The sequence below is a fragment of the Telmatherina bonti genome (assembly GCF_933228915.1).
Source record: "Telmatherina bonti genome assembly, chromosome: 19".
NCBI classification, from domain to species: domain Eukaryota; kingdom Metazoa; phylum Chordata; class Actinopteri; order Atheriniformes; family Telmatherinidae; genus Telmatherina; species Telmatherina bonti.
Genome location: NC_136617.1, coordinates 33310923 through 33338349, shown reverse-complemented (window position 1 = coordinate 33338349; position 27427 = coordinate 33310923). Strand labels below are relative to the sequence as shown.

Genomic DNA, 27427 nt, shown 5'->3' with positions numbered 1-27427 from the left:
GTCCAGACTGACCCTGTTCCAGACTCATCATGTGGTCTGATGTAGTCCAGACTGACCCTGTTCCAGACTCATCATGTGGTCTGATGTAGTCCAGACTGACCCTGTTCCAGACTCATCATGTGGTCTGAAGAGTCCAAATCGACCCTGTTCCAGACTCATCATGTGGTCTGATGTAGTCCAGACTGACCCTGTTCCAGACTCATCATGTGGTCTGAAGAGTCCAAATCGACCCTGTTCCAGACTCATCATGTGGTCTGATGTAGTCCAGACTGACCCTGTTCCAGACTCATCATGTGGTCTGAAGAGTCCAAATCGACCCTGTTCCAGACTCATCATGTGGTCTGATGTAGTCCAGATTGACCCTGTTCCAGACTCATCATGTGGTCTGATGTAGTCCAGACTGACCCTGTTCCAGACTCATCATGTGGTCTGAAGAGTCCAAATCGACCCTGTTCCAGACTCATCATGTGGTCTGATGTAGTCCAGATTGACCCTGTTCCAGACTCATCATGTGGTCTGATGTAGTCCAGACTGATCCTGTTCCAGAGTGATGGAGCATCAGGGTGTGAGGAGAGGCAGGTGAAGTGATGCAGATCTCAAGCTTAGTGTTACCAGTCTATGATCTGGAGTGGCTGCAGTTTGTCAGGTCTAGGTTCTGGTCCAGATTCAGGTCTAGGTTCTGGTCCAGATTCAGGTCTAGGTTCAGCAACATTATGTGTCCAAAGAATGAGATCCTCTGACTACCTGAACATACTGAAGGACAGATTGTTCCAAAAATGTATTTTTCTATCAGCAATGCCTCCAGTTCTTTACAAGCCTGTTAACACCTCTTCAATCTGAGTCAGGACACATCTAAAACCTGCAGGACGATGGCCTTGTAAGACCAGAACTAGATGTCCCTGCTTTGCATAAAGATGCTTCTGAATATTAGAAGTGATTTGGCTTTTTATACTGCAGAGCATCAGCTTGGCCTGATGCCGATCCTGGTAATCTCTCAGTAAAAGGGACAGATGTCTCTAAATTTATTTATACGTTGCAGCAAAAATGAAAGACGAACAGGGAGCAGAGCTGTCTTATGGAGAAATCCTCACAGTTTGCACCAGATACAGTACAGTAACAAACCAATGCCGTTTGTTGGCTTTTACAAAGCATTTTGTTTAGATGTACAAGGGTTCCAGGAACAAAACAATGCCACAGATACAGCACATAATGCCCTTTGGCCAGATATGGGCAATCCTACCAAAGAGGCACCATTAAGGCAATGGTTCCCAACCTGATTTCCATCATGTTCCTCTGTGCTCTTACTGGCCAGAGCCAGTGTGATATAAGTAAAGACCATGTCCACGTAGAGACAAGCTGACATGTATCCACTTTAGGTTATTGCCTGATCATTTCAGTCTCATGGAACCACTAAGGGCCAAATCTACTAAGATCCCAATGCGCGTGCAATAATTTGCATTTGCAATCTAGAATTTTGCACATGGGTCTGAACCACAGTTTGGAGGTGATTTGCTAATAGTGATAGCGTAAATGGCCGGCAGGTGCAAATTTGTTTGAGACTCCGTATTTAAATGAGGGTTTTGCACGTTTTGTTGTTTCCAGTATGGAGAGAAAACATGGCCTACAGCAGAGAATTCTGACTGACACACAAATAGATTCATGAACGAACAAAAACTGTTGAAACTGTTTTTCAAAATAAAAGAATCATGCACTGACCCGAGAGGTTTTCCCACAACATCAACAATGCTTTTGGCATCACACACGGCACAATAGGGGAATGCATGTGCCTGCGGTTTCCTGACACATATCTGCAAGGGGCATTAGCCGCACATGGGTGCAATAATTTGCTGCTATTACTTTAAGAAATCCAGCTACTGCCACCAATGACTACCATGTGCATAGAAACCTAATAACTACGACCATCTGGCAAAACAAAGGCATTTAGGACTTGGACAGCACATCTGGGGGTTCCCAGCTGTGATACGCTATATCTGTGTGGGACTCCTCGCCACATCCATTCTGAGTTCCTCCGACAGCTCCAAAATGTTGGAGAAGCCAAATGTTTTTGTAGCTAAATATTAACCATTTGGTTAAGATTGGTGATAGTACAATGAGTGGGGCCCTGGGTACGTTACTTAAATACAACTAAAACTAATATTAGTAAACAGGAGAAACAATAATAGTTAGCTTTTAACCATTTACACTTATTGAAGTTTTTTAATTATGGCGGTGCCTCCATCTCCCAAGGAGAAAATGTAAAATACTCTAGTTTACGTTCACTCAGAATAATAACTGTCGCTGGAAATCAATAACACCCGCTATTCTGTAAGGCAATTAAGACATAACACAAAGTTTAAAGTAAAAAAATAATATTTAGTAAATAAGAATAAAGAAATAAAAATTAGCAGATAAAGTTTTAAGGGCACGGTGGCACAGTGGTTAGCACTGTGGCCTCACAGCAAGAAGGTCACTGGTTGGATCCTTGGCTGGGGAGAGGTTTGGTCAGTGGCCTTTCTGTGTGGAGTTTGCATGTTCTCCTCGTGTATGCGTGGGTTCTCTCCGGGTTCTCCGGCTTCCTCCCACCATCCAAAGACATGCACGTTAGGTTAATTGGTCACTCTAAATTGCCCCTAGGAGTGAGTGTGAGCGTGAGTGGTTGTTCGTCTCTCTGTGTGTGGCCCTGCGACGGACTGGCGAGCTGTCCAGGGTGTACCCTGCCTGTCGCCCAAAGCCAGCTGGGATAGGCTCCAGCTTCCCCGCGACCCTGAATTGGATTAAGCGGTTTAGAAAATGAATGAATGAATGAAGTTTTAAGGGTTTCTCTCAATACATGCGTGGGTTTCAGTTATTCCATAACTTCATCAAAACACTATTTCAGACTGTAACATCCACACATATAAGAGTCCAATTAAATCAAGTTCAGCTTTATACCAGGAATTAAAGAGTCTTTAACGCTCAAATAAACAATTGTTGCAGGCCTGATACGACGCTCGGGTTCGTTGGGCCAAAAAATAGAAAAATGGCCGTTTCCTTGGTTCACAAACCAAAATTAAGGTGAAGTTGCTTTGGTTTTACTCACAACTCCTTATGTTCAAGGGAAATGGATGGTTAAAACCTTGTCGGTCATCATGCAGGTTCTCTGTAACCGGGCTGGCAGCTCGGCTTCACAGGCTGTGTGAAATGCACTCGGTGAAACTTGTTTCTCTCTCTTTTTATCCACAGCAGCAGAGTCCAGAGAATTCCTCTCGGTCCACTGGGCATTAAAAGTCTCTAATTAGTTTCATATATTCATCCAAGCTCATATACTTTACATACAGAGTAGGAACTAACTCGCGGTAAAATGCTAACATGCTAATTCACGATTAGCATCACACATTTATGCACTTTAAACATTTCGTAAAAGCACAAAAGTCATATAAATCCGAGTACTCACTCGTCACAGGGTTATATAGTCCAAAACAGCAATGTAGACTCTGCATCCACAATGTTTTCTGACCATTTTTCCCCGTAGCTTAGCTTCACAACCTTCGTCAGGCAAACGCAGTAGCTGAATGCCTCAATCCTAGCTGTTTCCCTTCACTTCCTGTCTTAGATCCCGCGCTTATGCATGTGATTGAACATGGAGTTCACATCAACCAATATGATAACAGAGAATACAATATTGACAACACATAAAGCTGATTTGTAACCAAAAGCACATGTTGATAAGTACGTTCCAAACAAACTTGTGCGAATAGCATTTTTCCCAAACTAAATGACAAAATCTTGGGTTAGTTTATATCTGACTTTTACAACTATTTATGAACACATTTTAACAGAAGAAATTAACTATGTCTCACTGTGATTAACAATATTTAATGCATTTTAAGAAAGGGTTTTAACATATTTATATTTTAGTCCTTTGGGTCTGTAATGAAATTTTAGACCGGGCTACATCTTGATGATTATTTCCTCGTTAATCCCAAAAGTATGGAAACGTATTCTCTGCATCTCCTTGCTTTGTTTCCATGTCTCCTTTCTGTAACAATAATCCTACCCAAGTGTTTAACGCTTTATCAGGCAAGTGACTGTTTTTGATCACTTAGTTTTCTTTCATTTTCAGCATAAAACTATTTAAAAAAAAAAAAAAGAAAACAACAGAACGGAGGTCTTGCTACATACCAAAAGGACAATTTTATGTTTAAATTTCTAATTTCAAGGTATTTCATTGAGTGCTCTATAAAGGGTCAACTACCCACACAGACCGTTCGTACGTCCTTTGAAACGTGTTAAATATAGACACAGTTTCTATCTGCAACATTGCTCTCAGGTTTGACAGATCACATTGCAGCTATTGAATAGATATATTTACATTTTCTCCTCCCACAACACAAAAATTAGTAAGTGAAAGTCCCATATTGCATATTCATTGCAGCAGACATGCTAACTGGGAGGAGATGCATTATTTAACACCTTTAAAAGACGCACCCTAGAATGTATTCATTGTGGGCTAAATAAGTTGTAACACATGATGCGTGACATGAAATGTTTTTGTCTTTGTCCTGGCAGGCCATTAGCATTAGCAATGCTAATGATAGTTTCCTCAGATTGGCGACCCAGTGGAGAAGATACTCCCGTTGCCGCCTATAAGTTTGGATAGCCTGGTCTTTTGCATGGAATCCTTCATTGCATCGGTTTCTAGCATGCCAGCTGCTCCATTAGCACATCGGCTCTCGTATTTACTGGCGGGTTGTGCACTAAGCTGCTGCCATGTGCAGTCCAAGATTCCCACCATTAACAAGGAATCAGTTGTGAAAGTCTTTCTTGCAAAAGTCATGTTTGACTCACTAATTCTGGCAAATCCAAGCTACAGTTTCCACCCCACAGAGGCATTTTATAGCTAATCACAAATCATTTTATGGAATATTTTAATTCCCAAAGGTGATCCAGGTCCCTTTGCACAAAACCACGATAAGGAATTATGTCTGGATATCTTGGTTATCATGACTCAATTTAGTGGTATGGTGGAAAGTGTGATATGACATAAGTTACCACGTAAATTTATTCTGTGGAGCTCCAGCATCTATTATTCTCATCATATATTACAGTCAGTAGTCACCACTACTGGAAACCAATATTTATTGCACTGTCTGCTACACAGTATCGTATTCAGCTTGACCCATTGTCATTATTTAAACCACTGTGATCATTAATGATCTTTTTACATGAGTTTGCAGTTAAAACTGAAACATAAATGTGTAATAACAGTATCGGCGTCAATGATAGTGAAAGAGAGTTTATCTCCAGTATGTTTCTCAGGTTTTACTGCTTGTTTGTAACCATCTGAAAATTCCAGTTTTACAGCTCCTTTTTACGCTCCTTGTTTATTTAGTTTTCTCACCTTTTCCTTCTCACGATGTTGGTCATTCAGCCAGTCAGTGATGATGCGATGAGTCCCTGCATCATTTGAACTCCTCTTGTCTCCACCCAGGTGAAGATGTGGAGAAACAACTTTGTCGTGATGCCATCCTTCCCATGCCCACCATCTGCGAGGTGCCTTGCCCAAAGGACTGTGCGCTGAGCCCCTGGACCCCCTGGTCCCTCTGCTCCCACACCTGCTCTGGGAAAAACACTGAGGGCAGGCAGACCCGAGTGCGCTCCATCCTGGCCTATAATGCTGGAGAAGGTGAGAAATCTCATGTTTTAGCTCCTAACTGTGGTTTTTAAGCCACTGCTGACAGTAGAACGGGGATTCTCCCGTTTCCTCTTCCACCTATAAATAAATGATTATGTGTTCTTCTGCAGTGACAGCTAAAGTTGTGACATGGGTCACTGTGATGCAGGGTAAGACCTCACTCTTCCAATGACTCTTATGAGGAATTTTATGTTGGCTCTGAAGGACAAACACCTTTTCTTTCCTTACTTCTGTCAGGTCGTTCACTGGTGTCAAAGGTCCCTCTGATTTTCGGTATTTTCATCCCTCATGTTCTTAGAAAACCCCTGTGCTTTTTGCTGATGTAGTTTAAAGTTTCCTTTGATTAAATAGAAGATGTAGAACTCTCTAAATAATCAAATCTGCTGCTTCAAATGAAATCCAACGCTTTTAGTAGAAGAAAGTAGAACTTTAGATTCCTTATTAGTAGTATTTGCTGCAACAACATGGAGACGATTTTTATCATTTTTCACACTAAACCTGAAGCAACATGCCAGAAGGTTGGCACAAGTCTTGGCAGGTGATTGGACTTCAGCTCTTATCTTCTGACTTCTGATCCGATGACATCCTTCCTGGTGTATTCACAACACTTTAATGGAGTAGGGCTGTGCAGGACGAGGAGGAGACGTAACTTACGGATATCTGTTAACAGATGAGTGGTGCAAGATGTAACGTGAAGCAAGATGATTGCTGCCAACCATTTCCTGCTTAGATTAGCCAATAAACCAATTATGGAGTAAGAGGAGTAGATGTGCTGCTGGGTATCCAGTTATCCACTTCTTCTGGTCATCAGCTGTAGGAAACTGATACAGGCTGCAGAGAACAGTCCAGAAGGGAAGGACAAGAGTCCATCCAGCAGAAATAAGTTGCTTTATTACAGACCACTTAGCCAAACCTGAATGTTTAAACCAGTCAGGATTACTGGGTACGAAACTGGTTTCAGGAGGACAGGAAGATGAGCAGTTGTCATGTTGGAGAAGCTGGAGGTGGCGATGAGGATGCAGACTGATCTCAGATCAGCTCAAACGAACCCAACTCACTGCTGGATGTGAAATTTTCTCACACTGAAACTTCTATTCAAGACCATGGGAGGTTTTAAATGGTTTCCCCACCTGGGTCCGGGTGAAACTGGTGCACATCAGACATGCAGTACGATGAAGAAGCAAACTGAGGAAACTGGAAACATTAGTGAAGTGTGAGATACGGTGGAATTTACTCCTGTGTGGGCGTGATCAGTTATTTCCACCCGTTTCAGAGTATTTTACAGTTACTGGGCCAAATGAAAGAGAAAATCTGGATGAGCTGAGTTGATTTTGACCTGTGCACTCCCATCTGGAATGTCCCCTGAGCTGATGGAAAGATGATAAGAGGCTGAGAGACACAACAAACATGTCCTAAAGTTAAGAAACTCAATGAAACGCAGCCCTAGAGAAACAGAAAAAGTGTTTCTGATGGAGCATCGGAGGGGGGGGGGGGGGATTTACTGGCTGATAAAGCAGGAGGAGCCTCCATCACACCCACCCAGAGTGTCTGAGCTGCGGCTCTGGTTTAGATCCTCTAAATGATCCATGAAAAAATATATTGATCATTGTTAAGGGTATTACTAATATAATAGGCTAATGTGTATTTAAAGAAAAAAACATATTAAAAAAAATAATAATAAAAAAAAATAAAATAAATAAATATATATATATATATATATATATATATATATATATATATATATATATATATATATATATATATATATATTTATATATATATATATTCATTCATTTTCTGAACCACTTAATCCAATTCAGGGTCGCGGGGAAGCTGGAGCCTATCCCAGCTGGCTCTGGGCGACAGGCAGGATACACCCCGGACAGCTCGCCAGTCCATCGCAGGGCCACACAGAGACAAACAACCACTCACGCTCTCTCTATATATATATATTTTTTTTTTTTGTTGCAGTTTTTTCCAAAATGATGCAAAACTGTTTACATCAAAACCAAGACGGAGCGGTGTTTCCACTACACCCTAGAATTGCCTAAGAACTAAATATCCCAATAAAAATTGTTAACTGAAACACCTACATTTATGTATTAAATGTAATCATTTAGCTTGTAACAGACGAACACCCCATACAGTAACTGAGTTAGTTTATTCATACAGTAATATTACAGTATTAGTTATTGACAAAAGTAACCAGAAACTCTCGTATCTGTTCTTTTCTGTGCTGTGAAGAGAACTTTGTCGCTGGACATCAGTGACAAACTTCTGCTGGTTGAACCTCTGCTCCTCTTAGCTGCAGCAACTCCCTTCATAGTTATCAATGAGAGATCCAAGGAGGAAATGAGTTTTCTGGCAGATATGAACACTTCAACCAGATCTTTGGATGAAAGTAATGTATGTAAGGTTTTGTTTGTCAGACCGGAGATGGACTTGCCTGGAAATATGTTAGTATATTTAAAAGAAAAGAAAGAAACTGACTGGCAAACCATGACAAGGCTGTCAGCAAGACATTCTGCACACGCTTCCCAGATTCATGGCCTAATGTCACAGACGTGGATGAAGAGGCTGTATCTGTAACAGATAAAATCACTGCTGCAGTAACTTAAAGACGTCCAGCTGCACTTCCAGTAACAACGGAAGTCGGGAGTTTGGACATAAATCAATGAAAGCTTGATTCCTCCTCTGTGCACATATGCTGGGACGGTTTAAATGTCTCTAATGTGGACCTAACCAGTCTGAATCTAGTTCAGACTGGTACATTACACAAATTAAACTCCTTTGATCTTGCATTTCTAAGCCTGTTTGTTCCAGATTTTTCCATCCTGCATCGATGAAAAGTCGTGTCTGATCAGTAGCTGAGACGGTGTTTCTGATCTGGTGTTTCTCAGGAGGAATCCAGTGTCCCAACATCAGCGCCCTGCAGGAGGTGAGGTCCTGCAATGACCATCCCTGCACCGTGTACCACTGGCAAACCGGCCCGTGGGGGCAGTGCATAGAGGACTCCTCCCTCCCATCCACCAACACGTCTGTGGGACGGATGCATGGCGATGAAGTCTCATGCTCAGTGGGGATGCAAACACGCAAAGTCATCTGTGTCCGTGTCAATGTTGGTCAGGTTCCTCCCAAAAAGTAAGATTCAACACTTTTCTACAGTGTGCTGTGTGAAAATGCTGTGTTGGGAGTTTGTAGATGGTTGGACCCTCTGTGTTTGGTTGTAATGTTCTCCTGTTGGTGCTCAGACATCCAGGGGTTTCCAGGTGTGTTTCCAGTGGTTTGATTGACACCTGATTGATCATGTTGTGTCTCCATCAGCAAGCATGGCGTGTTACATACTCTGATCCAGCTCTGCTAACGCCATCCTCTGCTAAACATCGTCCCTGCATGCCAGTAACACATGCATCACATGCGCCGCGTGCGCTGCGTGCACTACACGCATCACATGCACCACGTGTACTACATGCATCACATGCGCCGCGTGCGCTGCGTGCACTACACGCATCACATGCACCACGTGTACTACATGCATCACATGCGCTGCATGTATCATGTCCATCACATGCGATGCATGTATCACATGCGCTGCATGTATCACATGCGCTGCGTGTATCATGTCCATCACATGCGATGCATGTATCATGTCCATCACATGCGATGCATGTATCATGTCCATCACATGCGCTGCATGCATCACATGCGCTGCATGTATCACATGCGCTGCGTGTATCACATGCATCACATGCGCTGCATGTATCATATGAGCCGTGTGCACTATGTGCACCCCATGCACCACATGAGAATATTATATAGGGGATGGATTTGGTACATTTTGGGGGGACTACCTGCACATTTAGCCGTGTTGCTTTTTCCAGGAAGCAGCATCTTCACACGTTCTCCCCTCTTTGTAAAGCTGACTGAGCAGGTTTTCCAACCATGTATAATACAACACTAACTGCTATCATTACAGAGGAAAAACAATCAACAAAACATTATTATTTTTTTCTTTCTGTGCTGCATTTATAAGCATTTACAATTATTTACAGGGGGTTATAAATGAAACTTAAGACCTCATTCTCAATAAGAGTCCCATAATAATCTGAATATCATTCAGGTTCATGACCAAATAAAAATAAAAAAGTTGATTTTGAATACTTCTAAAATATCAAGACCAATTTTCTAATCTGGTTTTGATCCAGTTTCAGGGGGATCAGAGTGAACAGAATACAAAAACGAAGAGTTTATATCTGATTCTGATTCAGGAGGGTTTCCATGGTAACATGACAGAGCAGCTGAGGCAAAGACTCATCACAAACGTTCAGGCCGTTCTTAGTTCAAGCTGTTCTTGCAGACATTAAAGCTGCAAAGATGTCGCCGTATTCGTCTCAGGTCAGATGATCAATGTCTAAGTTTATTGGTAAATGTTGTTTTTCAGTCAATCTAATATTTTTTATCTGCTACTTTTCAGTTATTTAAACCTGAAACTGAACTTTTTCACTTCAAAGCAGGTGATTTTAAACACAGTTAGTTGCCATGGCGATCTATCCAGCATCTCTGTGCTTCTGGAAACTCTGACTTTAAGCTTGGCTCACCTGGTTTTAGAGTTAACTGTGATCTGTGGGAAAACTCTCCCTGAGAAACTGTGTTCTGTTTTGCTGTATCAGCGCTTCAGTCACTTTTACATAGAAAATAAAATTGTTCAAAAGAAGTTTTAACATTCATATTATACAACTTTCAGCATGATTTCAACTGATAATGACCTAAAAATGTCTCTTCTCGCTCCATGTAAGCGACACAAAGACTCTGATTGAGGAATCAGGGAATTTCTGCTAACTTACATAGAAACTGCAGGGTTGAAGGGATTTCTGTAGCAGAAAAACATCTAAACAGCCTCTGGTGATAATAAATGATCCAAAGAGCAACAGAGGGATCTGGACCTCTGGATCCGTCTCCTTGGTTCCTCTTGTTTCAGGGTACAAAGGAAACTGTGTGTGTGATGTGCTGAATCTGTTGTGCGTCCTTAGTGGTGTGTGTTGTGTTATGTCTGTAACGTGGTCCGTGATTCGCCCCCCCCCCATCTAGCCAACGCGCTGCCACTGCGGGCGTCAGGTGGAGGTGTTCAGTAACAGGCTGCTGACCAACTGCTTTCAGCATCTGGGTCTCTGTGCCTCCCTGGAGGCTTTTCCTGGATCCATGAATTATCTGTGTATTTATTCAACCTAAGAGCAGCATTATTCTGGCAGCAGAGCTGGATTATGCCGGCAGACCCCCCCCACCTGCTGGGTATGGAGACCAACCAGGCCTGTTATTCCTGCACAGACAGCTAAATCAGCTCAGCCAGGGGACACATTTCCACATGTATGAACTCAGACGACTGGTTTTACTGGCAGCAGGATGGAGGGACTGACAACAAAAACAAGATAATGTTAAAAACATCAAATATATAGATTACTTATATCAGACTTTTTAAACTGTTAAGGCTGTAAAATATGTTTCTTTAAACATCCATGTCTTTTTTTTTTTGCTTAATTTAGCAAACACGACCACCTGAAGCGTGTTTACTAAATTAGCCTGTAGAGCTTTCACATGGAGAAATGTTTTTATGCTGATACCAGACATGTTGTACTGTCAATGCTTGTCCAGTACTGATCCACTATAAACCAGAGTTCAATTCAATTTAAATATTATTTATATAGCACATTTAACACATCCTCCATTGATCAAAGTGCTGAACAAAATTAAAATCAAGTTAAAAGTATGCATACCATTCATATTAATAGAAACTATCTTTGCTTAAAAAGAAAATATTATAAGGACAACAGTAAAACTCAGTAAAACAGGTATAAATAACAACAAAACCCAAGTAAGTGAAAACAAGGAAGTCAGTAGACATTTAAATTAAACATAAATAAAAATAAAAACAGCTTAGATATCCTGTTAGCTAAGTTTTAAACACCAGGGAGAAGTAACAGGGCAAAAATATCCATCAAATCTTCACATATCCAGCTTTATTAATCCATGGGAAGATGTTGCGGAGCTGAGCGCAGAGAACACACACTAACAATGTTAATGCATGTCTGCCGGTTAATGAGCCGCTTTTTAATTCCTTTAACAGACTGCATGAGTCCAGATCTCTGATGTTCTCCTGCAGCTGAAACAAACAGCGACTGAAAGCCTTTATTCAGAGGAACGATGCAGTTTCCTCTCCATGCCTGGTCGATAGGCGTTGTTCCATCATGTTTACAAACTGGCTGAGTGGAGGAGATGATAGACTGGTAACGGTGCATTAGAACGTGGAGGTTCCTGTAGCCTCTCCACCTGAGCAGACAGTCATGAAACCTTTTAGTTACTTCATTTCTTTTATATTTGATGATGCTGTCCTGCAGGTGTGTCTCTGTGGGATGTGCTGGTGAAACACCAGTCTGTTAACACAGAACCAGTTCTTCCAGTAACGATGCAATCATGATTTTTATGCCTCTTCTCAGTGATTCAGTACGACAGATAAAGCCCCCTCCCCGCTGCCACCAGCAGCTTGAGGAGGGACAAAACCTCGGACACATCCAGCCCGTCATGGATTTTTTCTGCAGCCTAACTATTAGTTTTTATGGTTTAAACATACATTTTCATTCTGCACCCCTCCCCCAGCTGCAGTTTTTAGGGTATTTAGTAAGCGTGTGTCTGACTTCAGCGATGTGTTTTCAGATGTCCTGAAAGTCTTCGCCCTGACACCGTCAGACCCTGCATGCTTCCCTGTAAGAGAGACTGTGTTGTCACGCCGTACAGTGACTGGAGTCCCTGTCCGTCGGCTTGCCAGACAGGTAAGATCACCTGCAGGTGCTCTGCAAGCTGCCCCGTCAGATTCACCTGTTACTTTTCTACAGTTATGTTTGATTTAATTGTTTATTTTCTCCTTCAGACTTTGATCAAATTCAGAACCTTAGTGAAGCTAACTGACTTAAGTCCAGACAGTCTTAAATAAGGAGGGTAATCCGGATATATTTTTGTAATCTTGTGAAAGGCTTAAAGTAAGATGCTTTAATTACCATTGGCTAATATCAGTGTGTTCTCTCGACTTTCTATAGGAGGCAAAACCAAGAAGAAGCAATTCAGGAAACGGATTGTTATCCAATTACCAGCCAACGGCGGACAGGATTGTCCTGAAGTTCTGACTCAGGAGAGAGACTGTGAAGCTCATTCTGTCTGTAATGGATACAGGTAGCTGATCACACGCCCGTTTAGACTCACACCCCTTCAATGGTTCTCCCTGTGCTTTTAGATCAGAGGAGTCCTTTTAGTTCAGGAGCCAAATTCACTACAGTAATTCCAGTGGGCTGGACCAGTAAAATTACTGCATATTATCCTGAAAAATAGAATAAAATAAGACATAAATAAATAAATAAATAAATAAAATCTGTTTTTTTTCTCTTGTGTTTTAAAACAAAGAAGTGAAAGATGTTGACGTTACAAAAATATTTACAAATAAACAACTTACATTATTATGAAAAAAAGTTTCAGCAATATTTGACCTTAGTTTATAGTGAATTAGTGAATATATTCTATATTCATATTTTTATTTTTATATATAAATATCTATAACTTCATAAAAGAAAAGTTGTATATTCTTTTACTTTACAATGTAACAGATTTTCTTCATTTTTATTTATAAAATCCAATAAAAAATTACTTCTAATTATATAATTTATTTCTTAATTTATTTGAAAATTGATCATATAATTTTTAGAATTTTCTGTACTTGACATAAAAAAAGACTTTTTATTAATATATATTGTTTTTATTTTATATATATATATATATATTTTATATTCCTTATATTTGTTTAATTTAAAAAATAAAGTTGCGTTTATAAGACAGACATATCACATCCAATCAACAATAACTGGCAAGTTAAACTGATTGGATAGTTTTTTTCATACCTGTCCGTTCCACAGGTGACCAAATATTTTCATGTTAGCGTCAGAGTATTTAAATCATTGGCTGCAATCAAAGGATTTTAAGCAGCAATCTTACAAAAATGCTTCTGGAAAACATCTCCTAAGTAATCAGTTGAAACAGTCATAGATTCCTGTAGTTATATATCCTTCTTATTCCTGTCTGCTCTGTTTATTAGGTGGAAAACCCACAAGTGGAGGAGATGCCAGCTGGTCCCATGGTCTGTTCGGCAGGACAGTCCTGGAGCCCAGGAGACCTGTGGGCCGGGTTTGCAGTTTCGAGGTGAGGACAATCATAAATGCCACCTCTTCATTCAGTCATTACCCTCATCTGCTTAGTCTAGGGTCTGGGATAAACTGGAGCCTATCCCAGCAGTCTTTGGGCGAAAGGCAGGGTACACCCTGGATAGGTCGCCAGTCCATTGCATGGCAAACAATCACTCACACTCACTCCTATGGGCCAGTTAGGGTCACCAATTAACCTAACAAGTCTTTGGACAGTGGGAGGAAGCCAGAATACCCGGAGAGAACCCACACATACACGGGGAGAACATTAAATCTCCACACAGCCACTGTCGAACCAGCGACCTTCTCACTGTGAGGCCACAGTGCTAACCACTACGCCACCGTGCAGCTCGTACTTGGAACCACTTGAAGTTAATTCCAGTTGATTGCGTGCCATTGCAGAATGTATTCAGGATGAAGGGGATCATGTGACCAGTTTTATACCTTACAAACTTTTGTTCTCTGCTGGTAATCTGCATGATGACCGGAGCTCCTTCCTACCTTACTGACTACATGTAATTGTGGCACATGCTGTGTTTTACACATGCAAATGTTGCAAATGCAGAATTATTTGCAGAAGTGTCAGTGTAGGTGTTGGCCTCGTGCTCAGCCTTCCTCATGTCAAGGTCTAATCCGTCAAAGGTCAGTTAGTCTGCCTGTACACGTTTTCCAAGCAAAACTACCTAAAAGAGAAGAAGTGTGTCACTGCCTGAGCTCAAACAGTCCTATTTTCCTTCACTACCCTTTTAAGCCGTTTGCATCCACTCTGTTCCCGTCGTCCGCAGCGTGCAGACAACAACATGCCAGGACACAAGAAAATCCTGTTAATCTCCAATCATTACAGCAGAGCTTACCCCCTGATTTCTGCATCGCTGGCAGGCACTACAACACACCCCACCTTTTTGGCACACTAATCACAAACGTTCGTGGACGACAGCCAGGAGCTATTCTGGGCTGTAAATTGTTTCTTTTATTTTGTTGACAGCTCGTAGCAGCGCCAACTCCAGCAGCTGGCACCTGAGACGGCCATCTATATGGCCTCTAAGCTAGTTCCAATGGCAGGTTATGGATCTGCCAGCCTCTGTTAACTAAGCTGAGTCATCGCTGCCTGTGCTAATCAATCTTCTCTTCTGGCTCTCACGGAGCGGCTGGAAACTGCGTGACCCCGTCTGTGCCCTGTATGACCAGACGAGGAGGTTGAGCCGGCTTTCTAGTTCCAATAACTGGAGCTTTATACCTGCCTCCCTCTATATTTACCTGTTAGATCACAATCCAATTGGTTTACTGCACCAGTTAAAATCACTCTGGGTGTTAGTCACCCATTAAGACAACTGGGAAGCTTTCTGGATGAGCTGGACAATGTGTTGTCCTCAGTTCCAACATATATTTGTCTTTATTCATCCTGGGCATTTTTCCATGCACAAGACTACTCAAAGTGCTTTACATGACTCATTAAAAACCATTACAGAAGGTGTAAACACAAATAGCAAAATCACAATAAAATCATAAATTATGTTAAAATAATTAATAAAATAAAAATAAAGAGCCGGATGAATTAAAAGTTACTGTGCAGATTTTACAAAAAAAGAAAAGTTTTACCCTGGATGTGAAAGTCTACTGGAAGCTGCTGCTTCTCCATCTGGACTCTGGTCTGGATTCTGGTCTGGACTCTGATGTGGAATCTGGTCTGGACTCTGGTCTGGTTTCTGGTCTTGTCTCTGGTCTGATCTTTGGTCTGGTCTCGGGTCTGGTCTATGGTCTGTACTCTGATGTGGACTCTGGTCTAATCTCTGGTCTGGACTCTGGTTTTGACTCTGATCTGATCTCTGGTCTGGCTCTGGTCTCGACTGATATGGACTCTGGTCTGGTATCCTAGGTGACAATAACATGCATCTAGACAAGAAGAGTTCCTCTGACCTCGTCTTTTAACCGAAAGCTGATCTTCAACAGGTCTTCATCTTCCTGATCCACAAGCTGGTGAAGGACTCAAACTGAGCCGCATCTAACCAAAACCAAAGTTCAGGTTCCAGAGGACCATGTCAGTCTTCTGTCACGTTCAGCATTAGAGTGCCTCCCATTTCATCCCAGTACAACCAGGAACCCTGTCCGCCATCTTTCCACAATGTTTGCTTGATTGATTTTATCTCCAGAGGTGATCCTCCAACTCTACTCAACCAAAACTGTCGCAGCCATTGTTCACCAGTACCAAATACCTGTCATATCCACCAAATACCTTTCATACCCACCAAATACCTGTCATACCCACCAAATACCTGTCATACCCACCAAATACCTGTCATACCCACCAAATACCTGTCATACCCAACAAATACCTGTCATACCCACCAAATACCTGTCATACCCACCAAATACCTGTCATACCCACCAAATGCCTGTCATACCCACCAAATACCTTTCATAGCCACCAAATACCTGTCATACCCACCAAATACCTGTCATACCCACCAAATGCCTGTCATACCCACCAAATGCCTTTCATACCCACCAAATGCCTTTCATACCCACCAAATACCTGTCATACCCACCAAATACCTGTCATACCCACCAAATACCTGTCATAGCCACCAAATACCTGTCATACCCACCAAATGCCTGTCATACCCAACAAATGCCTGTCATACCCACCAAATACCTGTCATACCCACCAAATGCCTTTCATACCCACCAAATACCTGTCATACCCAACAAATGCCTGTCATACCCACCAAATACCTGTCATACCCACCAAATACCTGTCATACCCACCAAATGCCTGTCATACCCAACAAATACCTGTCATACCCAACAAATACCTGTCATACCCACCAAATACCTGTCATACCCACCAAATACCTTTCATAGCCACCAAATACCTGTCATACCCACCAAATACCTGTCATACCCACCAAATGCCTGTCATACCCACCAAATGCCTTTCATACCCACCAAATGCCTTTCATACCCACCAAATACCTGTCATACCCACCAAATACCTGTCATACCCACCAAATACCTGTCATAGCCACCAAATACCTGTCATACCCACCAAATACCTGTCATACCCACCAAATGCCTGTCATACCCAACAAATGCCTGTCATACCCACCAAATACCTGTCATACCCACCAAATGCCTTTCATACCCACCAAATACCTGTCATACCCAACAAATACCTGTCATACCCACCAAATGCCTTTCATACCCACCAAATACCTGTCATACCCAACAAATGCCTGTCATACCCACCAAATACCTGTCATACCCACCAAATACCTGTCATACCCACCAAATGCCTGTCATACCCAACAAATACCTGTCATACCCAACAAATACCTGTCATACCCACCAAATACCTGTCATACCCACCAAATACCTGTCATACCCACCAAATGCCTGTCATACCCAACAAATACCTGTCATACCCAACAAATACCTGTCATACCCACCAAATACCTGTCATACCCACTAAATGCCTGTCATACCCACCAAATACCTTTAATACCCACCAAATACCTTTCATACCCACCAAATACCTGTCATACCCACCAAATACCTTTCATACCCACCAAATACCTTTCATACCCACCAAATACCTGTCATACCCAACAAATACCTGTCATACCCACCAAATGCCTATCATACCCAACAAATACCCGTTTGCAGATGATGCCTGACTGTTCATATCATCTTACCACTTCTCGTACAAATCCCAGCTTCCCCAGACACAGATGGAAGAGCATCGCCTTTAACTAGACCTTTCAGAGTTCTCATGTCCACAGCAAACCATCCAACACACGATCATTGAAAAAAAAAGACCATTTTAATATCTCTCCAACAAAAGTTGTCAGAAACTTGGTTATTTTAAAGGAAAACCAGCTAACGCCTGCAATGCTGCCGTGCGCTGTACTATCAGGCTGTCTGACTGAGTGTGCCACCCTGTTAGTGGCACAAGCCGCGGTTATCTTCTCCCTCATCAGCTGCAACACTCCTCCAGCAGGTCTCCCTGCACGCAGAGTGAAACCCCTCAAAGAGGACCAAAACGCTGTGGGTTATCTGGTGTTTGATCAACCAGAAAGGGCATGGCGCTTCATTACTGACTGGGTAACCACGGCTGCCTGAATCCCAGTCACTAACACTGGCCTACAGAGCGATTGCCGGTGTGTAAACACGGCCATTGTCTCAGGAATGCCACGGGACTTCCATCCCTACACACCAGATGGTTCTCAGCTGTGGTTAATGGTGGAACTACCGAGTGCTATCAGGGCAGCACCACTCCGTTGCCTAAAAACTTATGTTCATGAAACAATAATTATCCAAATGAAATGAGGGAGTTTGTAAGATAAACATATCTAACGTCTATGACGTCCGTGTCCTCCCTGCTGAACCACAGATGGTGTGATGCTGCCTCGATGAGCCAGCCCTCATGTTCTCTCCGTGTTTTATGGGACACTTCCTCTCAACTTAAATTGCATTATGGTGCTTAATGTTGCAGACCTTCCACATGAACGAGCAGATGGAGTGGAAGTGTGCTGGGAATGAAGTGCAACGGTTTCAGAAAGCCCCTCAGACTCCTACTGAAGTCTGTAATGTGATGCCAGAGATGAGCATCCTGATCCTCCACTGTGTCAAGCTCTTGTCATTACGCATCATTACCTGTAATCCTACACCAAACCAGGAAGTTCAGAGAAAGTTGTCTGTTCGCTCGCTCTGTTTCTCAGTGAAATGTAAAGAAGGCCAAAGGCGTCTTCCATCTGCAGGATGACTTATCCTTCAGCTGCGAGGAACTCGCTGCTGGAACATGGACGGATTCCACTTCTTATTTTTACATCCTTTCTTTCTAATTTTAGATGTGCGTGGTTCACAGTGGATGTGGAAGAAATAAGATGTTGTAGTCTCCTACAATGTCACCACTTTGGTTTCTCCTGTGTAAAATAAATAAAGTAAAAAAATAATGAAGAATATCAAAAAGAAATTAGTGTGAAAAAGAAATACGGATGACAAAAAATAAGTACAAGACATAAAAAAGTAAAAAAAAAACAAACAAAAAGACTGTAGGAAAAGAATAATATAAATAAATAAGAATGAATGATAAATATTAAAATAAAAAATAATGAATAAAGAAAAATAATTAAATTAAATTTAAATGAATAACAATAAATAATGCTGAAAATAAAAAGTCGTGAAAAAACTCCAAACATCTCTTAAAGCAGCAAAGTTTCTACAAAGTGAATCGTTGATTTGTTTCTGCAGCATCAGATCCAACAGCATCAACTGGGAGCTTAAATAAACAAAAACATCCTTTACTCCCCCATCTGCAGCTGTTTCATGCCGGAAGGTGGACGGAGGGCAGACTGATGTTGAGGCGTGTCTGAAGTCTTCCAGCGCCATGCCACCTCTCACCCAGCCATGCCAGCTGCCCTGTCAGGACGACTGCCAGCTCAGCAGCTGGTCCAAGTTCACCTCCTGCACCGCCGACTGTGTGGGGGTCCGGACCCGCAAGAGGATCCTCGTAGGTGAGCGACAGACTCAAGACTACAGCGACCTTTTGACCAGGAAACTGAGACTTTACGTTTGTTTCTGCTGACAAAGTTGAAGCAAACCTGCTACTTTTTTTCTTGTGTTCAGGGAAAAGTAAAAAGCAGGAAAAGTGTAAAAACAACCAAATTTACCCCCTGAGTGAGACCCAGTACTGCCCCTGTAATAAGTACAACGCCCAGCCTGTGGGAAACTGGTCCGACTGCGTCCTGCCCGAAGGAAGCCATATGGAGGGTCAGCTCGGTATGAAAGTCCAGGGTGACATCAAGGAGTGTGGCCAAGGATACCGCTACCAGGCCATGGCGTGCTACGACCAGGACAGCCGCATCGTGGAAACGTCTCGCTGCAACAGTCATGGTGACAGTTTTCTCTTTTTAAACAGATAATTATTCACTTTTTTATGTTTTATGGGGTTTGTTTTCTAATCTGGTCCAGTTTTACATAAACCTGAATAACTCCAGTATGTTTCTGGCGCCACCGAGCGCTATCGCTTACATCGTCTGTAGTTTCCCAGCAGCGGTAGTGTGTAACTATGGATCTGTTACCCGTTAGGCGATCAATGGACGTTTTCCAGGCATTTCTATCCTGGAGGTTTATAATCCAGATGCAAAGTATCCTGTTTAATGAAAGAATCCGCATGGTGAACCATGAGTGATCCATAATAACACGTTTTTATCATAAAAGCTATCACTACGGTGAGGAGACCTCGATTCTGACCCAGAATTTATGATGAGGGTACTTTCCACCAATCAGAGCGCTTAGAGACATTTCTGATGATGGTGGACCCCAAAAGTTGGTTTTGTTCAGATAGAAGCTAAATAGCGGCATAAATAAGGAAAAAATATCTGGAGCAAAATGTGTACACATGTAAAGAGTGTGTGTTGTCTGTGTGTGTGTTTCAGACGTGAGAGAATGCTGTGAAGATGAGAAAAGGCTTGGTCACTGCTGATCTGTGTGTTATCTCTACAAACTACTGTTTTCTTCTTCTGGTTGCTCTTTATGCTGCTTTATCTATTCATACATTCATTTTACATCATTTCAGCCTCAGAATCTGACAGCTGAGTCTGTCCGGGCAGAAATAATGTCTGGGTGTTGACGGGAGTTACCCGAGTTACGCTCCTACGTGTGTTTTTCATTAAGCAGACATGGATTGGAGTTTTACCAATACATACAGAGACATTGACACATTTCTTCTTCTATGGTAAACACCAGGTTATATAGAGGAGGCTTGCATCATCCCGTGTCCATCTGACTGCAAACTGAGCGAGTGGTCCAACTGGTCGCGGTGCAGCAAGTCATGTGGAAGTGGGGTCAAAGTTCGCTCCAAGTGGCTCAGAGAGAAGCCGTACAACGGGGGGAGACCTTGTCCCAAACTGGACCACGTCAACCAGGTGAGCTGCTGGAGTCCAGTCTGAGCAGAGTTCTCATGTTGGTGTTTTTCAGTAGAAAAAGTTCTCAACTATGTTTTTGTCTCTGTTTCTTTTCTCCGTTGGAACCCGACTCCATTCACAGGCTCAGGTAAATCAGCTTCTTCTTCTTCTTCTGTGTTTCACAGAAACTATTTTCACACCGACTTTTTCTCTTCAGAGAACTTTGGAAAAGCAAGACCAATGTTTTTTCTCCCAATCTACTCAGTAAAACAATGTTTTCAGGTTTTTTTTCAATATCTTTTAGATAAACAGACTAACTGACTGATATGACTGATATTAATATGAACAACGTTTCAGTAAGGCTCTTCCTGCGTTACTAAAAGGGAAATAGATCACAGCTCCTCCCCCAGGCATAGGTGTTTTTAGCCCATTTTGGGGGGGTGCTCTCTGGATGTTCAGCACCCCTGAACCTCTGATCCTGGAATCGCCCCTGTCCCCAGGTGTTTGCAGCATTTTCTTATTTGTTACCGTTGTTTTATGTCTTTTTTTTTTTTAACAGCAACAATACTTTATTTTTTATAACTATTTAAATGCCATTTTTACTGACTGCACTGTTTTTAAACTATCTCTGCATTCACAGCATGTTCATTCACTGTGTTTATATAAAAATGAAAGAATCTTCATTTTGTTCCATGAAATAAGAATCAGACTTTAGAAAATTCCATCACATCAACAGAGATACTGAGGAGAAAACAAAAAATCTGTAATGATTTTGTTAGGTTGACGTCAGGTTCGGAGAATTCACATGCGGACTCGGCTTGGAGTTTCGATAATAATTTATTTGCTTCTTTCAGATTCTTGATTCTTTCCCAGGTGGATGCGGAAACCAGGCTTAGTCGGCAGGCAGACAAGCGGGGAGGAAAACCTAGCGGATAGAGAGGCGGGCAGGCAGGCGGGCAGGCAGGCAGGCAGGACAACAATCGGGCAAACAGGCAGGATCTCTGACGGGAAAAAACACATGGGTTATTGATCAGGACTACACACAGGAAAGAATCTTTCAGGCCGAGAGTTGTACCGCGGAACGTTCAACAATCTGGCGATGAACAGCAGGCCGGGCGGATCCTAAATAGTGCTGCAGCTGATTGCCAGAATGAGGATCAGGTGTTTAGGATGCCAGGCACGCCCACCAAGGAACAGGATCACAACAGTACCCCCCCCTCAACGGGAGCCACCAGGCGACCGAAAACGGTCAGGATGAGCCCGGCGAAAGTCACGAAGCAGGGAGGCATCCAAAATGAAAGAGCGGGGGACCCAGGCACGCTCCTCAGGACCATACCCCTCCCAGTCCACCAGGTATTGAAAACCCCGACCACGACGGCGCACATCAAGGAGACGGCGGACCGTGTAAGCCGGGCGACCAGCCACAAGCCGGGCGGGAGGAGGGGGCCTGGAAGGAGGGACCAGAGGACAGGACGAAACAGGCTTAAGTTGGGAGACGTGGAATGAGGGATGAACCCGCATGGAACTGGGGAGTTTGAGTTGGACCACCGTAGGGTTGATGACCCGTTGAACTTCAAAGGGGCCCAAGTAACGAGGGGCTAGTTTCTGGGCATCGGTTCGTAAGGGAATGTTCCTGGATGAAAGCCAAACCTTCTGACCGGGGGAATAATCGGGCGCAGGGGTCCGGTGACGATCCGCCTGGCGCTGATTCCGTTCCCCAGTTCGGAGAAGCGCAGCCCGAGCCTTCTGCCAGACCCGTCGGCAGCGGCGGATGTGAAGCTGGACGGACGGCACCGAAACCTCACCCTCCTGGGCGGGGAACAGTGGTGGCTGGTACCCTAGGGAGCACTCAAAAGGGGACAATCCAGAGGCTGAGGAGGTGAGAGAATTGTGAGCATACTCCACCCAGTCCAGATGTTCGCTCCAAGAGGACGGGTTAGCCTCTGACACACACCGGAGGGCAGTCTCCAAGTCCTGGTTGGTCCTTTCAGCTTGACCATTGGTTTGAGGGTGAAAACCAGACGACAGACTCAGAGTGGCACCAATAGACTGACAGAAAGCCCGCCATACCTGAGACGTGAATTGGGGCCCTCTGTCAGACACGATGTCCGCGGGTAGCCCGTGGAGCCGAAACACGTGGTGAACCATTAGATCAGCCGTTTCCTTGGCCGAGGGGAGCTTGGGGAGAGCAACAAAATGCACGGCCTTGGAAAAACGGTCAACAATGGTTAGGATAGTGTCTTTACCTCTGGAGACGGGCAAGCCGGTGACGAAGTCCAGGGCAATGTGGGACCAGGGCCGGCTGGGAACAGGTAAGGGTCGTAGGAGACCCGCCGGTGGTCTATGTGAGGCCTTACTCCGGGCACAGGTAGTGCAGGCAGCTACAAACTCCCGAGTATCCTTATCCATCGTGGGCCACCAAAACCTACGCTTGATGAGGGATAGGGAGCGCGTGGATCCAGGGTGGCAGGCCAGGCGAGAAGAATGACCCCACTGGAGGACCAAGGAACGGGCGGTATCTGGAACAAACAAACGGTTAGGCGGACCTGTGCCTGGGTCAGGTTGCCGTCGCTGGGCCGCGAGGACCTTATCCTCCACGTCCCAGGTAACTGCAGCAGCAATGCAGGTGGCAGGCAGGATTGTGTCCGTGGAGGGAGTGGAACCTGATGTGAACTGGCGGGAAAGGGAGTCTGGCTTCTGGTTCTTGGAACTGGGTCGGTACGACAGAGTGAAATTGAAACGGTTAAAGAAAAGGGACCAACGGGCTTGACGGGGATTCAACTGTTTCGCGGACTGCAGATACTCCAAGTTTTTATGATCTGTCCAAATGAGGAATGGCAGCCTAGAACCTTCCAGCCAGTGACGCCACTGTTCGAGCGCCAATTTAATGGCTAGTAGCTCACGATCACCGACGTGGTAATTCTGTTCGGCCGGGGTGAGACGTCGAGAAAAATAAGCGCAGGGATGGAGTTTCTGAGTCCTGGTAGATCGTTGAGACAGCACGGCTCCAACCCCCTTGTCCGAGGCATCGACCTCAACCACAAATTGACTACTGAGATCAGGGTGGAGGAGAACTGGTGCTGTGGTGAAAAGTTCCTTCAGTCTAAGGAAGGCCTGATCTGCAGGTCCAGACCAGGTAAAGGGACCCGAAGGTGAGGTAAGGCGAGTAAGAGGGGCTGCAATCTGACTATAGTTACGGATGAAGCGATGGTAGAAATTGGCAAATCCCAGGAAGCGTTGCAGGTCCTTTACAGAGGTGGGAGTGGGCCAATTTACAACCGCCTTGATCTTCTCCGGGTCTGCACGGACCTGCCCGGTCTCAAAAATGTATCCAAGGAAGGTTACTGTATTAGCATGGAACTCGCACTTCTCAGCCTTGACGAACAAGCGGTTTTCCAAAAGTCTCTGTAAGACAAGTCGGACATGTTGCACGTGCTCCGACTGGGTCCGGGAGAAGATGAGGATGTCGTCTAGATAGACGAAGACGAAGCGGTTAAGGAAGTCACGTAATACATCGTTTACCAGGGCCTGAAACACAGCAGGAGCATTGCAAAGACCGAACGGCATTACCAGGTATTCAAAATGGCCCAGGGGAGTTCGAAATGCGGTCTTCCATTCATCTCCTTCTCTCATTCTGACCAAGTGGTAAGCATTACGGAGGTCGAGCTTAGTGTAGATCGTGGAACCATGAAGGGAATTGAAAACTGACTCCAGTAGTGGTAGAGGGTACTTGTTCTTCACGGTGATTGCATTTAAGCCCCGGTAATCAATGCAGGGCCTAAGGGAGCCATCCTTCTTAGAGACAAAGAAGAATCCTGCTCCGACGGGTGATGATGAGGTCCTGATCAATCCAGCTGCCAGGGAATCTGAGATGTATCCCTCCAAGGCCTCCATCTCAGGTCGAGAAATATTGTAAAGTCGGCAGGTTGGTAACGGAGCACCTGGGAGTAATTCAATGGAGCAATCATAAGGCCGATGGGGTGGCAGCGCTAGGGCTTTATCCTTGCTGAAAACCTCCGTTAGGTCGTGATAAGCCGTAGGGACTGCGGATAGATCCGGGGTAACGGGGAGTAGACCAGAAACGGATGAAGTGGAGGGAACAGCCGACTGAAGACAAGTGGCATGACAGAAAGTGCTCCAATTAATTATTCTCCCGGTCTGCCAATCCAGGTGCGGGTTATGTTGTGACAGCCAGGGGTGACCCAACACTAGCGGAGATTTAGGTGAGTCAATTATGAAGAAGGGGATGTATTCTTGGTGGTTGCCAGAGACTATCAATCTAACGGGGATGGACTGTTGGGTTATGGAGTAGAGGTGGCTCCCATCTAGAGCTTGTACAGACATGGGAGAAGAAAGAGTCTCTGCACCTATTCCCAGGGTGGTGGCCAAGGTCCTATCCACGAAATTGGCCTCAGCTCCGGAATCAATTAAAGCCTCAACAGAATGGGGGGTCTGGTCTGTGAACAGGGTTACCGGGATAAGTGTCCTTGTGTGCGGGACCTCCTTGGGGGATGTGGTCGCCAGTACTCCCGCTGCTACTGACGACCCTGGTCTTTTACCCGGTTAGGGCAGAGAGATATCCTGTGTCCTGATCTCCCACAGTAATAGCAATCACCAGATTCTCTTCTCCTCTGCCGTTCCTCTGAGGAAAGGTGAGCCATGCCCAGCTGCATGGGTTCCTCCGTAGATCTGTTTGTGGGAGGCAGAGGGAAAGTAGTTGCTGCAGAGGGAACCTCAGGATATTGGCTAGACCGCCGTTCTCTGTCCCCTTCCCGTAGCCGGTTGTCGAGTCGTATGGCGAGATAAATCAACTCATCCAGAGAGCCAGGTGTGTCTCGGGTGGCCAGCTCGTCTTTCATCCGACTACTTAACCCGTTAGCGAAGATGTCCCGGAGTGCTTCGTTGTTCCAGCCTGTATCCGCAGCTGCTATCCTAAAATCAATGGAAAAGTCAGCAACACTCCGATCTCCCTGACGGAGATTAAGTAGCCGTTTGACTGCTTCACCTCCCCTAACTGGGTGGTCAAAAACCTTCCTCATCTCCTCGACAAACGAGGAATACGAGGAGTATCTGAAACCCTGCTGTTCATATGCTGCCTCCGCCCATGCCAGTGCCTTACCTTCCAGAAGCCCAATAACATAAGAAACCCTGGATCTATCATTAGCATAGGTGAGTGGTTTCTGGTCAAAGACAAGGGAGCATTGAAGGAGGAATCCTCTACATTCTCCCAAATTCCCTGCGTAGGGCTTAGGATCTGGGATGTGTGTCTCTCTTACTGTGACTGCGGGACCGTGCTGAGGTGCGGGTGCGTCGGGAACCGGATGCTGGAGAGGAGCAGGAGGGGTTAATATAGCGATATGCACAGTTAGTTGAGCCAGCTGAGAGAGAATGGTGTGATAATTCTGTTCCAGAGTCAACATCATCCGCTCATGTTGAGCGAGGCGAGCATTCTGACCTGAGAGGGTTTGTTGCAGTGGGTCCGAGGCGATTTCCGGGTTTGCGTCCGCTGAATCCATTTGTGGCCAGATTGTTCTGTTAGGTTGACGTCAGGTTCGGAGAATTCACATGCGGACTCGGCTTGGAGTTTCGATAATTTATTTGCTTCTTTCAGATTCTTGATTCTTTCCCAGGTGGATGCGGAAACCAGGCTTAGTCGGCAGGCAGACAAGCGGGGAGGAAAACCTAGCGGATAGAGAGGCGGGCAGGCAGGCAGGCAGGCAGGACAACAATCGGGCAAACAGGCAGGATCTCTGACGGGAAAAAACACACGGGTTATTGATCAGGACTACACACAGGAAAGAATCTTTCAGGCCGAGAGTTGTACCGCGGAACGTTCAACAATCTGGCGATGAACAGCAGGCCGGGCGGATCCTAAATAGTGCTGCAGCTGATTGCCAGAATGAGGATCAGGTGTTTAGGATGCCAGGCACGCCCACCAAGGAACAGGATCACAACAGATTTAATGTTTTTACATTCTGGTTTAGATTAGGGATGTTCAATATCGGCTTTTTTTTTTTTTTTTTTTTTTTTTTACCGATTTACAACATACTGACTATGAATACCCATATCAACCAAAACCAATATTTCTTGGGGCAAGTTTGTGACAAAGAAAAATATCTGGAAAACTTTACATGACATCTTTTATATTTTGTGGTTTTACTTTAGAGGAGCCTTGGCTGAAGAGATTGTTGTGGAAATCTGACCGGAGTCAGACATCTTTGTCTTTAGGGTTTTATTAAACCAGCTGCAGCTGTGAGAGGATGTTCACAACGCAAGGCTGAGACCACCGTCTGACTGACAAGGAGTTCTGACTTACTTTTTAACAGAAATGCTCCAAAATCATTCTAGTCTGTAGTCATTTAGCAGACGCGTTTATCCAAAGCGACTCACGTACACACTCATATCCCGATACGACTGCTCTTCCTGCTGAGCTACAGCCACCCGTTTGACAAGAACCACAGTATGTCAGATCCAACAGTCTGACGAAACTTAGTGCAGCTACTTTATAGCCTCATCCTGGATCCAGACTCATCTGCTACTCTGGAACATTTTCATTTAGCTGCAAATTCCAACAAAAGTTTGGTTTCTGTCTCAGCTGCAGCTTTACA

At 44.2% G+C, this 27427-nt stretch overlaps 1 protein-coding gene across 1 annotated transcript in view; it reads left to right on the top strand.

The window, feature by feature from the left end:
* Positions 1-27427, top strand: part of thsd7aa (thrombospondin, type I, domain containing 7Aa) — a gene marked incomplete at both ends in the record, with an annotated part of 109372 nt that overhangs the window by 57111 nt on the left and 24834 nt on the right. Inside the window, 8 exons of the mRNA XM_079259088.1 lie at positions 5471-5665; positions 8575-8815; positions 12383-12498; positions 12763-12895; positions 13809-13912; positions 19233-19427; positions 19540-19806; positions 20662-20840. Coding sequence (XP_079115214.1) covers positions 5471-5665; positions 8575-8815; positions 12383-12498; positions 12763-12895; positions 13809-13912; positions 19233-19427; positions 19540-19806; positions 20662-20840 — 1430 coding nt within the window. The remainder of the gene's footprint in view (positions 1-5470; positions 5666-8574; positions 8816-12382; positions 12499-12762; positions 12896-13808; positions 13913-19232; positions 19428-19539; positions 19807-20661; positions 20841-27427) is intronic.